This window comes from Mastigoproctus giganteus, chromosome 10, assembly GCF_048544385.1.
Source record: "Mastigoproctus giganteus isolate SK-2022 chromosome 10, ASM4854438v1, whole genome shotgun sequence".
Classification (NCBI taxonomy): domain Eukaryota; kingdom Metazoa; phylum Arthropoda; class Arachnida; order Uropygi; family Thelyphonidae; genus Mastigoproctus; species Mastigoproctus giganteus.
In genome coordinates, this window is record NC_143584.1 from 216,187,086 (window position 1) to 216,201,942 (window position 14,857).

Below are 14,857 nucleotides of genomic sequence, written 5' to 3' on the forward strand. Positions count from 1 at the left end.
ATTCGCGGGGGTTTACTGTACACACTTACCAACTTTAATATCAGTTTACAAACAGTGTTGGTGCTGTGTGTGTTCACTTTCATTTCATAGTAGCACTTGATGTTCTGTATGAATTTAGTCATTTAAAATAAAAAATTCTTAATTTTAATGTGTGGATGAAGTGTTATTTATTCTTCGTTTAAAGTGTTCTTCGCTTCATAATGTTTTGCCATTTTTTTATTGTCTCTGCCATTCCATATCAGTATTTTGCCTAGTTGTAATGGAAACGGGCTTAGCTTATAACAGTCAGTTTAATGTGAAAAAGTTAATATGCTAACTTCAAAAACAAATGATGCCAAGTGAGAAAAGTGTTATTTTCAAGAATTTAGGGATATATACATAGTTATTTTCCCTTGTATTTTGAAGTTAAAGAAAGGATGTTTGCAGTCCAGATATGACGTTAAACACATTTATAATATCAAATGCCAAGAATAAAACAAAAAATACAAATATTTTTTGGACTTTTATCATAAGTTATGAGAAGTATGTTTACATATTTGGTCTTTTACTTTTTGATATCTAATTTACCTTTTTTTTTTTTTTTTTTTTTTCTCTAAATCTGGTTATTGGATGTTTTATTTTGTTTTGTAATGTAGTATTTCTTGCTAAAAAAAAATTTGGTTACTTTGAATTTGTTGAGTGATGTGACTGTCATTGTTAGTAGTCAGTTTATGTAAATTGGCATGGTGCACTATAGTCAACTTCATCCAGGTTGTGGAACATGTGGTTTTGAATAGTCAGTGCTATGTAATTGAACAGAACTACTGCGGTTGGGTGGGGGAACAAGTAAACTTTAAAATACTGTTACTACATTTCATGTCTCATTGATGTGCAGTTTACCTATTACCATTCAGACAGTGCCATTTCAGTTCCAAAGTGTAGCCCACACACATTTGGGAAACTAACTTGTGAAAGAGTTTTACTGAACCCAGTATCTATCAAGATCAGCTTTGGGAATAGCACTTTTGTAGTAGTCAAACCATATACGCAAAGAACAATTCAACTTAGTGTTACATATGTTTCTACCAGTGGAAATGGTCCTAATACAGGAGGAGATTATATTGAAAGGTGATCAAAGTTTGATGTTTTAAACACTCTAATAATTCCTTAAAACAAAATAGAACTTACTTTTGGATTTAGCATGTGCTAAGGACTAACTTGACATTTATTGTCATCCAAAGGAAATTTGCAATCTATGCATGGGAACAGTATCTTCTGTCAATTAGAGATAAGATCATTACTCTTTTAATTTCTTTATTAAATATCTGCATTTCATTTGTCTTCATACTTTTTACAATGTAGTTCATAAATGAAATGCAGTGCTTATAATATTTAATTGTCATTATTTTTTATGCTGATCCCAAACAAAAAATAGTCAAGAGAAACTTGTTGACATTAGTCTTAAATTTTTTATCAGTTATAATTTCAGGAAGTACATCATAAAAAAAAAGGCTGTTCCAGAGAACAGGAGTGATAGGAGAGGGGACTAATAAACAAAGGGCACAAGACACTGAGGTTTGTGATTAAGGGTTTTATCTTTAACACAAAATTAAGGGTTTGTGAAGAGGTATTGATTATCATGCATATTTAAACTGTCGAGTTCAGAGGAATAATTAGAAGGGTGTCGTGCAGGTATACATGTCCCTTCAAAATGTTTTGAATTAAACATCTCTATAAAAGTAGAATATTTGATTAAGCCAACATTTAGAGAGAAATTTTGGAACAACTTTTCACATATGGAAATAGTATTCCATAGTAGAAATGCTTTTTTCTAATGCACACAAAACAGTAGTTGTGAAATGATTGTGCCAAGATGAGCATAAGTGAAGCAAATTTTTAGAGAAGATAAGACAGTAATGGATTTAGAAAGGATAAAATTATTAATTTATCTACCTTTTCATTAGGAAAAAATCAATCTAAGAATAATATATAAGAAGCTGGTTGTTTATGCAGTGAGACCTGTGATAAATTAGAGAAGAGTAGTATATTGTCATCTGTAAAACTAAGGCTGTGTTTTTCGATGAAAAAATGCCATTAGGTGAAGGAACGTGATCTTGAGATCCTACAGATTAGTCAAAATTTGAACACAGATGGTGCCAATCCTTTCCTGCTACAGTTAGAAAAGTTGTGGTTGCAAAAGAAAACCATAGAGTTTAACATAGAGGGGACGTTCTTCTAAGCCCCCTCTATGTTAAACTGAGTCACTTGCCTTAGTAGGATCTAGGCAAATGCACGAGCTTCTCTGAAATTTTCCATGACATTTGTTTGCAGATGAGAGATGTAAACCTGAAGGTTTCCTATGATTTAAATATTGACTCAATTCATATTAACCATTTTTAATGTAATGAAGGGTTTGAGGGTAAGAGTTGACAGTTAGTAGGTTTTTCCAATAATTAGAAATTTGAGTAAGGGGCAGTAATTGGATGACAGTGGTTCATCTCTCATTTTAGGAATATAATGGACATTTGCCGTGTAAAAAGAAAAATCAATGGAATAAGATTGTTTAGTGAAAATATGTTTAGAACAATTGGTAATTGCACCAGCATTTGAAAACTTGCTGCTTTTGAGATGTTCAAGATTCATTTGGTCTAATTTTTTTGAAAAAACAAGAGTGATGTGAATCCAGTGTGTAACTTTATCTTTACGTATATTTACATTTGAATCATCAGGATGATAAAGAGCTTGAACTAAGAATGGTCAGAAGTTGTGAACAGTGACTACAGTTACTTTTTTTTTTTTTTTTTTTGTTGTGACTACAGTCACTTTGACAATTTCTTCCAATTTTTGACATTTTTTGAGATTTATTAAAATTGGTTACTGAGCAATTTCTATTCCATTATTATTATTATTACAGTAAACTTGGTGAAATCCAGTGCTAATATCAGTGATCACATGTCTTTAAGACACGTGTATCACAACTGTAGTCACCTAGGAAGCATGTGTGCCATTTGAACAAGAGGCTAATTTTCTACACTTGGACTTGTTTGTGACTATTGTGAGCTTTAACTGCAGGTGGAAAAAGAAGCTTGAGATTTTGTTACAGTCTAGCAGTAATATTTGTTACTCTTGTCCTGAACAGTCTTTGTTTATTTATTGGAGAGCCAGGTTTTAAATCAAGGCTGCACTATTTTCAAGTTTTGACTTAAAAATTTATTTTTTCTTCCCCCCCCCCAACCCTTTGCAAGGATTGGGGTTAAATGATTGTTTGTAAAATGTTGATATAAGTATACTTGGCTTATTTGAAACCACTATACACCAGAACAACTAACAACTTGATAAATGCAATGGAAACATGAAATTTAGAGAAGAGAAAATTAACATGAAATTTGGAGAAGTTCTGAAACAAAAATTTTAATTTTTAAATTTCAGAAATATACCATACTTGTATAAACAAATACATGATGCATGTCATTGGTCAGGTGTATCCGTTTAATAATTTTCAGTATGTAAATTATTTGGCCTTACCTGCACTGTGGTTAGTAGTTAGAAGTCATGTAGGTGACCAATATTAAAGCTTATATATAGTGTAGGTATGAATAAATTTTATTGATTTTTTTTTTTTTTTTTTGGTTAGTAATTGTATAGGTACTGGAAAGCCAAAAATTACAAAACTATCAATCATGGTAGTTTTGTAAACTAAATTATCAGTTTATGTACACCAAATGGTTGTAGTACTGGGGTTGATAATTTTTTTCCTTCTGGTTAGGTGCACTCTGAAGACAGATATTATAGCCCCCCCCCCATATGTCCCCATCTTTTTTGTCGAAAAAATTGTTTAGATAAAAAATAAATGACAGCTGAAAAATAAGTAGTGTTTATTGCCATATTTACAGCCATGGACATAAGATGGCTTATAAATTTTACATTTTAGTTTCTGTTTTCCCAAGAGATTCAGAGTGGTGTTTCTTCTCAAATTGAAGTGCTGAAAAATGATTATCAGTTATTTGTTGAATAACTTTGTTATAATTGTTTATTGCACTATATAATTCTTATTATCAGAAGAAATTTGCATTGAATTATTTTCATGGGAACCAAAAATAATTTCAGTCTGAAACATTACACATTTATCATTAAAGGAATAATTATATGCTGAAAACTACCAGTGCTTGAGCAGACCAGTTATGCATTTCAGCTTAACTAATATTTTATCTGATTCATTTTCATGATTACTGATTTCCATTCTGTGATTACCATGAAAATAGTGCAGCATTGTTTTAAATTAAAATTAAATTTTACAATTACAAAAGTATTTAAATGAAAGCTGCAAAACTGATATAAAATGCATATTATGCAAACACTGATGATAATCTTGTGTCAGATTATTGATTGAAGTCTGCTGGTGTTATTTGGAAACAGTCAGTTTTCAAGATGATAGTATCCCTATCTGATTATTGAGTGCAGAAGGACTAAAACCTGATACTTATTGTAAGATGTTGGCTCAGTATGGTGAAGCCTACACGAGTCAGTGGCAGGTCTACAATTGGGTAAATAAATTTAAGAATAATATTGAAAGTGCAAGGATTTTGTTCGACCAGGGCAAGTACATTGTGGCGTGACACTCAAAATTGTATCTGCAATGGAAGAACTCATTCGAGGAAACCATCTATTTACTATTGAAGAAATTGTTGTGACATGCAAGATTAGTGTTGGTTAAGTGACGTCACATGGTATTCTTTCATCAAATGCTGTAGCATAGTAACTGAAATGTTACAGTATTGCATGAGATTTTTTTGTATTATACTTTACTTATTTTAAGAGTTAACCTAATGTTAAATATTTTAAATATTGTAATTGTGCAGATAGATTAAAATAGTGCATTTAATACAAACCAAGGGAGCATTCAGCATTTCTTCTCAAATACAAATGCAGAAAAATAATATTAGACAGCTGTGATATAATTGGTGAATATTAGATAATTTTTAAGACTGTTTTGTCACGTAATAATGCTAATGCTTTCATAAATTTTAAATTTATTTTTCATATTTTATTGATAATATGGAAGCCTCTGACTTTAATTGGAATAGAAGTACTTACATACAGAAGTCTTGTCTTTAGTACCACTATACAGTAACTTAGAAATTTCTTATTGTAGATATAAAAAACCTGATGAGAGAGGTCCCCTTAATGAAGCAATGCATATGCTTTTACCAATGATATATCAGCGCTGTATCCAGTTATTGGGTGATCCCTCTGAAGTATCAGTTCTTCTTCAGAAACAGATTTTGAAGATATACTTTGCACTTGTACAGTACACTTTACCTCTTGATTTAATTTCCCGAGACATGTTTGCTCAATGGATGGAAGTATTTCGCAGTGTTATAGACAGACTTGTACCTGAGGTTAGTATAATTGAATTGTGTGTACTTGCTGTTTAGTTTAATTATTAACTTTCTTCAATTGAATTTGCATTAGTTCTCCTGTGTTTGTAAAGAGCATTCTAGAGAGAGAGAGAGAGAGAGAGAGAGAGAGAGAGAGCGAGAGCTAAATGATAATATTCGTTTATCAGTGCTAAGATCTTGTAGTTCTTTTTAACAGTATATGGGAGAAGGGGGGGAACTTACTCAGATTAAAAGATGGTACAACCATTTCTAAAATAGCTGATTGTTTCATAATTAAGTAATGCACACTTAATTCCATGTAAGGTTTGGGCTTGAATTGTGAGATTTATTGGTTACTGAGCAATTTCTATTCCATTATTATTAATATTATAATACTATTTGTATTGTATTATTATTATTAATACTTTGTGAAATCCAGCACTAATATCAGTGATCACATGTCTAAGAATCTGTGCAAAAAAAAATGACATTCTTTTCTTTATAAGATGCTTATGGGAGTATCTTGTCTTTTAATATGTTTCTGTAGCCAGCAGGATTTAAACTGCATTGATAATGCAGTAATCTGAAATTTCACCATGGTATTGTAAGGCTTTCACAATTGACCTCTCCAAAAGGTTAATTGGCCATTTGTTTAAAAGATCAGACTACTGTGAGAGCCAGTTTAATAGCTAACTGATACCTCATTTAAATAATAGATGGTCTGGTGGCAATGTGTAGTCAAAACAGTTGTAAATAAGTTGTTTCATATGAGCTGCTATGTGATATACAAAAGCAGTTTTCAAAGTTTGAATTTCAACAGGTAGCTAAAGCTATCTGTTGAAAATAGTTCAATACCATTGCAACTTACAAAGGCAAGTGTTTGTTCTGCTGTGAAAATTAAGGCCATTGCAATATGTAGTTTAAATCTTCAAAAAACATGAAATGATAAGATAATCATTATAAATGCTTATGTAAATAAAGTTTATTTTTTATATTTCATATTTATTGAAATGTGTTCCTCTAAACTACTCATTAACTAGGTATTCCTCTGTCTCTGGGTATGCCAGATTTTAGAGTTTACTGTACTAATACTACTATTTCTGGGTGCCTCCATAGCCAGGTGGGAAGGAGCAGTAGTGTGTATAACATGCTTCTTGATTTGACCAGGGTTCAAGCCCGTCACCACCAAATACGGAAGATGCGGAAAGGTCAGGGAATGACCACCGCATATCCCGGAGCAGTATGGCCTTAGTTGCTATTGCTCCTAAAAACCAAAACAACAACAACAACAACAACTATTTCTAAATTAGTGCAGTGTTTGTTGTGATTAGTTCTTAAAACCACTTTATTATTCCTCTAGCCTTGAATTATATTCACATGGATTTCAAAACATCATCAAAATTGGCATATGAAATGGTTTGTATTAAATACAGTAAGTTCTGCTATAATGTGGTACATGTGAAATCTCCACGTTATGGTATTTCGCACATTAAAAACAACAGGACTTATGGGAAAAATAAGGATAGGAGCAGAGCACTAAAAAAAATGTTCAGTCAGTCTGGTAAGTAAAACACCCAAAGTTAGAAACCCAATAAAATTGCTAACACAAGTTTAAACATCTTAAATTCATAGGAACTTTCACATTAAAGTTCCTTCACAGGAACTTTAATCCTTTTCTATATACTCTCCACATATACAAGGGTGGTTCAATAAAGAATTGCACTGACCTAGCTGCAGAGGTACTAGCCTGTTGATTCTTGGCACAGGTTTTAGTCCTCCTCTACATAGCCACTGTGCAGATTTTCACATTTTTTCCCATCGATGGATGATGTTATGGATGCCATTTTTGTAGAAGTGGTGAGGTTGGTCTTTGAACCATGACTCTGTTGCAGAAACGAGTGTCTCATCGTCAGGAAAGTGGGTCCCCTGAAGAAATGATTTGAGGGAAGGTGATTTGAAAATGATTTGAAACAAGAAGTCCGATGGTGCAAGATTGGGTGAGTAGGCTGGATGGGGCAGCATTTCATATCCACAAGTGGCCGCTTGCATTGTTGCAATTTCAGAAGTGTGAACTGGGGCATTGTCTTGAAGCATTCTCACACCTTTGGACAGCATGCCACACCTACATATTCTGATTTTCCCGTAATTTTGTGAGTAAGTTGGCATAATAGGCACCTGTAATTATTCTACCTTTCGGCGGGTAATCAGTCATTATTATGCCTTTCTAATCCCAAAACACTGTCAGCAAGACCTTTCCTGCTGATGCTTGGACCCTTGCCTTCTTGGGGGGGGGGTGGGGAACCATCATGTTGCCATTCCACAGACTCCTTTTTACTTTCAGGGTCAAAGTGGTGTATTCAACTTTCATCCTGAGTGATGATACGAGAGAAAAGGTCTTCCTCGTTTTTTTGGCACAGGGCTAACAACTCTTGTGATTTCTGTTGTTGATCAGCCTTCTGGAAACCAGTCAATAATTGGGAAATCCATCTTGCACTCAATTTCCGTAAATGAAGTTGGGTCATGAAAGACTGTTTCAACAGAGCCCACACTAATCTTCACCTACTGGGACAATTCACACACAGATATCTGGTGATCTTCCATGGTTAATGACTCCACTTTTCTGATAATGCTGTCATCAATGGTTGAATGGGGACGACCTGGAATGTGCTCAGATTTTACCGATGTCCAACCACACCTAAATTGTCTATGCCAGTGCTTCACAATGCGATAGGATGGGGCTTCATCCTTATATACAGCAGTCAGTTCCTCTTAGATTTCTTTAGGAGATTTCCCCTTCAAGAACAGATACCGGATTACAGCTCTGGCTTCAACTTTGTCCGTGATTGCTACTTCATCACATGTTCAGCTCTATAAGAGAAAAACAAATTAAGACACAGGGCTGAAATTTTACACCTTTAGTACAGAGATATGTGGAAGTAGGTGAGGGCGATACTTTATTGAACCACCCTCATAGTAACACATTTCTCCCATCTATGGATCAGTTGTTTAATGCCCTGATTGTCTGCACTGATGACTTCCTCAGATGAATCAAAGCGGTGTCCATGTAATGGTTTCTTCATTTCTTGAAATAAGAAGTCTGATTGTGCTAGGTCAGGAGAATGGGGTGCTGCAGTAGTTCAAAGCCAGACACTGGGCAACAAAGTTGGTGGTGGCAGCGGCTGTGTGAGCCGATGCATTGTCTGACAGAAGACAGACAGACACCTTTGGTTAACATTCCACGCCTTTTCACCTCAAAGTATTGCCTAACTTTTTCAGAAGATTTCTGTAGTATTCTCCAGTAAGTGTGGAACCACGAGGTAGGTAATCTGTCAGGATAACCCATTTTCTGTCCCGAAACATGGACATCACCTTCTTTACAGATGGAGTGGTCTTTGCCTTTTTGGTAGGTGTAGAGGAGGTGTTCTTCCATTGCTTTGATGTGTCTTTAGTCTCTAGACCATACTGGTACACCCATCATTCGCCATTTGTTGCCAACCAATCAAAAAAGTTCTCAACATCCATATTACACAAATCCAACAGTTGGTGAGAACATTGCATTCGACATTGCTTCTGCAAAGGCATCAGCAATCTTGGAACCCATCGTGCAGAGACCTTAGACATGTGCAGATGGTCGTGTAAAATGCTGTGGGCAGACCCATAACTAATTCCCACTGCATTTGCGATGAAATGCATTGTCACACATCTGTCACTCATCACCAGCTACTCAACCTTTGCAACCGTCTCACTGTCTGTGGATGTTGATGGCCTTCCTTCTCTTGGCTCGTAAAAGACACGTATGACAGCACTGGAACTACTGTTTACACTTTTTTACAGTGTCATAGGATAGACAATTCTTCCTATACACAGCTTTAATTTCTTCATCAATTTCCTGAGCTTTTCTTACCCTGCAAATACAGGAACTTGATCACTGCTCGATACTCCACTTTTTCAACCATTGCATCCTTCCTCAGATTCCAGGCTCCACCTCTAGTGTACAATCACCTACGGGAATGAAATTTCACATGTTAGTTATTGAATATGTAGACAACTTATGTTAAAAACGGCATCTTCCTGCTGATGTTTTATCTAGGTCAGGGTTATCAACTAGATAGAAAAAATACTCCAGTGAAGCAACAATGGAAAAGATGTTTAAGCATGGAAAAGTACAAGATAAGAATTTAATTTTCACAGAAATGCATCTGAGTTGCATTGGCAGCCTGCCAGACTTATTTCAGAATTGCTAATATTTCTTGTGTTTCTTTGTGAATAATTTTCTCAGTCATTGGAGATCACTCATAACTGCAATAAATATGCTAACCCATATATATGACAAAAATCTTTAATAAAATGAAAAACGGTACAAAGTATAGATAAGATAAAACTGTATATTTAATATAAAATAAAATACATTGATAAAATTATGGAGTTAAAAGTGATAAAACAACAACAACAAACCTCTAAGAGGCAATTGCCTCCTTTGCCAACAGTGGAATTTTATACTTAAATAACACAGCAAGATCATGACTTGAAGGATTGTTATCCTCCACCTGTTCACGGAGACTAGAAATGGTCATTGAGTCTGGGCTGTAATCCTTGGAAAAGATGAAACTCGATGAAGAGTTTCATCCCTTCCAAGGATTACAGCCTTGAACACAGGATGAATATGGATTCCCCTATCTCTGTTAATGGTATTATGTTCTGAATATTGAAGAAAAAATTTGTAAGCTCTCAAGCCATTTCCAGTGCCAGTACTTAGGTGAACAATCAATAATAAGTGCATTTTCTGGGGAGATTTTGATGATTTTCCTCCCAGAAGTGCTCATCCACAGAAGATTTCCCATAATTAGCATGACTGTATTACTATACATGCTCCCCACATGAAATCTGTGACTATGCTTATACCTGTATGTGTGTTCAGCTACAAGTACCAGTTCCCTTAAGCTCACCTTTCTGGCCATTTTCTCCAAACAGTATTGCTCAGTCACCTCAGAACTCTTTGTAGTATTCCCGGTTCACTGTTTGAACGTACACTTCATTATGACAAATTCATAAAGAACAGTGCCATGTGAGTCAAATAAAGTGATAAGCAACACCTTCCCTTTTGATAGAGATTGTCTTTTTTTTTTTTCTTTTTTTTTTTTTTTGTGGCCTTGGAGAACATGGCATCTTCCATTGAACGGTCTGGACCTTTGTTTCTGGATCATAGATATATCCCTATAATTTTTCACTAGAATGTTGGAAGAATGAAGGTTTGGGTCAGCGGCAGCAGCATGTTGACCAAAATCCTGATGTGAGAATTTGGCACTCTCTGTGATCATCAGTGAGGAGGCTAGTCACAAATGGCTGAATTGTCCCATAAGAAATAACCACTTTAACTAGCAACTTTGTGAATAGTTAAAATGTTGATCACTCCTGATCACCATCCACGTGTAAGTAAATCAGACTAAAACACTTTTAAGGCTTAAGCCCCAGGCTGCGTGAAAGTTTAGCTATTTTTGAGTTTGCTGCATACTAACATGACGTTATTGCACAAACTTGTACGTTGTGTAAGTAAATTAATATTGTTGCTAATTTAGGTATGGAAGAGTGAGAGTCTGGGATTTTTAATGGTCATGTCCCCCCCCCCCCCCCCCCGTGTGTGTGTGTGTGTGTGTGTGTGTGTGTGTGTGTGTGTGTGTGTGTGTGTGTGTGTGTGTGTGGAAACTCTATGTCAATGATATATTTGCCATTATATGGAAGGGAGGAGAGGACAAAGTCCTTAATTTTCTCAATGGGGTTCCTCTTTCATTCAGTTTACCTTGGAGGTGGAAACAGAAAGTACCCTTTCTCTTGTAGAGTGTTGGTTTATAAGGATGGTCCTAGAGTGAAGATGAAAGTCTATAGGACAATATGTGCATTACAGTATAGCAGAAGCTGACCCTTGTAAAAATAGCATAATTAGGGCCCTTGGGATAGGGTTTGGCCCGTGTAATGTTCAATTCTCTAGTCTATCATCAGCACCTCTGATGATAGACTTAGAGCAGTGGGGCGTGACCCCCAGAGGGGTCATGGAATAAATTAAAGGGGTTGCGGAAATATTTAAATAAATTTATTTTTTGCATACATAAAAGCTAAAAACCTGTTGTTAAAATTACATTTTCAATACTGTAGGTGTAGAGACCTTGCTACTCGAACTAAGCAGTGTGCGGTAGCAGTAAATATACATAGCAAGTTTTTTGCTGTGTATATTTACTGTTGCACGCAAGCTTAATTCTGCTTTGTAATTCAGTTTCCTTGCTGCAATAAAAATTATTTCAATTACACATGGAGAAAAGTAGAGCAATGATTTCAAAACCATTCCTCTGTCTCACGGCAAATTACAGTTATCGGACAACATAAAATTCAATTTATTAAATCGATTGAGAGAAAGTCCAATTTTTTCAATACAGTTAGATGAATCCACAGATATTTCAAACCTCGCTCAACTTATTGTATATGTCGGGTACTGCTACAGGGGGGATATTTTGAAAGATTTTCTATTTTGCAAAGAAGAATGACGGGTCAGAAGATTTTTGATGTTATAAATATTTTCTTTCAAACAAATAATCTAACGTGGAACAACTATGTTGTGATTTGTACTGATGGCTGCGTTAAATAAAGGTTTAAAAGGCAAAGTAAAGGAAATTGCTCCAAATACAGTTTTTAATAATTGCATTATATGACACAACACTTATACAATATCCACACACTTCTAAATCTCTGGCATTCCCAGTGAACAGGCACACCCACAATGTAAGCAATGTGGAGATGGGGGGGGGGGGGGCCCGGTGCTGCTAGACATCAACACACTTTACACTTTACTTTATACATAGGGAAGTATTAGTAACAAAGGAAATGCAAACTGATTTGCACAAAGTTTTGAAAGATGCAGTAAGTGTGATCAACTTTATTGAAAGTAGAAGCTTAGATAGCAGACTTTTCACTATACAGTCAGTCCTCATATAACACGTGTTTTCACTACACGAATTCGATCATACACGATTTATAAATAGGGGAACGATATCTTATATAACATGAACCGAATTCGCTTATGCATGATTCGCCTTTGTGTTTACAAGAAATGGCAATCAAACGCAGAATCACCCCAACCGAATGCAACACGATAGGAATGAAGAGAAGATTCTGAAAATGTATTTGTTTTTTATATCAGTGAAGGGGAAACACGTTTCACCATAATAGCGTAAAAACCAACACAATTCCAGCTATCAGTATAATTGCAAATGCAATTAGATCGAGTTTACTACCAGTTTATAACAGATTCCACTAGCAGAAACGCAACTGGAAATTGTTTTTATTGTTTTATGGTAGTAATCCCTAGAAATGTGCTTTAGTAAAATGTGAGGTGTTAGTGTATCTCTGCCTTTACGGTGTTGTTTATTCAGTTGCTACACGCGCCCAGCTTTGTTTATGTGTATCAAGTGTGCCTCCTCATTTTGTAATTGTGCTTTATTCCTTAAAAATGAGTAAAATACTTAAAAGGTGTGAAAAGGAAGCGTCCTGGTGAAGACACTGCAGATTCAGAGAGAAAAAGAAAAGCAATATCGATAAACAGAGGTGGACTGGGTCAAAAATTCTTACCCGGGAAAATTTATAGTGGCCTCATACTATGGTTTATGGCCAAAATCACACGGGCCTCCGGCCCACCGGGGTTTCCCCGGTAAGGCTTATGGCCAGTCCACCTCTGTCGATAGAGAAAAAATAGAAATTGTGAAACGCTTTGAGCGAAATGAAAGACCATATGATATTGCACGTGCTACAGACCTAAATGAGGCAACACCGAGAATTACAAAGAACGCAGAGAAAATAAAAACTTTCATAGTAGGCACAACTCAAAGTGTAATTAAAATCCATCAGATTAAGACACAAAGAATTGGAAGAGATGGAACGACTGTCATCTGTTTGGATAGAAAATCAAACAAAAAACAAGTTTGCTTACGATAGAAGCATTAGCAATATTTTATTATGTAACAGTCGTAACAAAAAAATACTTACATATTTTATTACGATTATTTATTGTGTTTGGTAATGTTTAGGTTACAAATGTGTGTTCAATCTTGGGTGGTCAGCACCTAACCCTATTTTTCCCATAGGGCCTGTTGTTTATATTGCACGATTTTGCATTGCACGAGGGTTTCTAGGAACACAACTATCGTGCTATACGAGGACAGACTGTAATGAAATGGGATCTGCTTATGAAACACTTCTATATATCAAAGTGAGGTGGTTATCCAGTGGTAAAATGTTGCGACGTCTTATTGACCTCAAACATGTTTTATTGTTTTTATCAGATACAGATCAGAACCTTGCTCAATTGTTTACAAATCAAAAAAAGCTTGGAAAAATTGGCTACCTTGTTGATATATTTGAAAAACTTAATGATTTAAATTTAAGTCTTCAAGGACAGGGAACAAATATACTCAGAAGCTTTCGAAAATAATGGCAATACAAAGATAGCTAGCTGCCTTTCGGGTTTACATATTTATGTCATAAAATTAACAGCTATAAAAACAAAACAGCATTCTAGTCTTTATCCTGAAGTTGACATGAGATTAACAATTTCAAATATTACTTCTAAATATGGACCAAATATTATCGGTTATCTAAGCTCATTCTTCTCATTAATTGTTTTGTAATTGTTCATTTTTTATTGTTTTGTAATCTTAATTGAAGAATAAGAATTTGATTTGTTGTTTTTGCCGTATTCAATTAAAATATTAAACAATTATTTTAATATGTAAATTAAAAAGGAAACAATTTTTTTATTCCTTTCTCAGTACTCAAAATTTTCTACTTCATAATTTATAAAATGCCACTTTTCTTCTAAAAATCTTGTCATCCTCCCTCGGGGTTTACATTGAGGAGTTGTGTCAATTTTATATTTAATAAAGTGGGTCACGAGCGAATTAAGTTTGCATGCCACTGGACTAGAGGAGATTAGATGTGTCACAACAAATCTCCAAAAATGTGGCTACCCTAGAAGATTTTGGACAAGTATATTTGGGAATGGGAGGAGCAAAGCCGGAGAGAGGAGAGGCCTTCACACCTGTTGTTAACGCATATATTCCTGACTATCCAGACTTAACAGAATGAATCTCAAGGATGTTACAGACTTGTCCGACATGCTGTGCGCAGCTACCAGAATGGAGGCTGCATACAGTTGTGCCAAGGGTACCCTTGGTAAGAACAACCCTGTTCTTATCAAGGGTACAGTGAACTGTACTGGAGATCTAACTGAAGTGGAACTGTACGTCTAGATTGTGGGGACTGTTATATAGGAAAGTCAGCAAGTAGGTTTAAAGATAATAAAAGGTAGAGTCTGCTGATTATATATAAGGGAAATCTGCTGTGGCTGAGAACTTCTAGGAGGAAGATCGTAAAATTTTTCCAGATGACAATGCAATTATTATCAATTGTTTGCATAGGTATTGGCACTGGAAATGGCTTGAGAGCTTATGTATTTG

General features: G+C 35.2%; 1 protein-coding gene across 2 annotated transcripts in view; it reads left to right on the forward strand.

Moving 5' to 3' along the window:
- Positions 1-14,857, forward strand: part of msk (importin-7 msk) — a 205,955-nt gene that overhangs the window by 74,091 nt on the left and 117,007 nt on the right. For both annotated transcript variants that reach the window (XM_090383499.1, XM_090383500.1), the window contains exon 4: positions 5,132-5,378. In XM_090383499.1, coding sequence (XP_090239625.1) covers positions 5,132-5,378 — 247 coding nt within the window. The remainder of the gene's footprint in view (positions 1-5,131; positions 5,379-14,857) is intronic.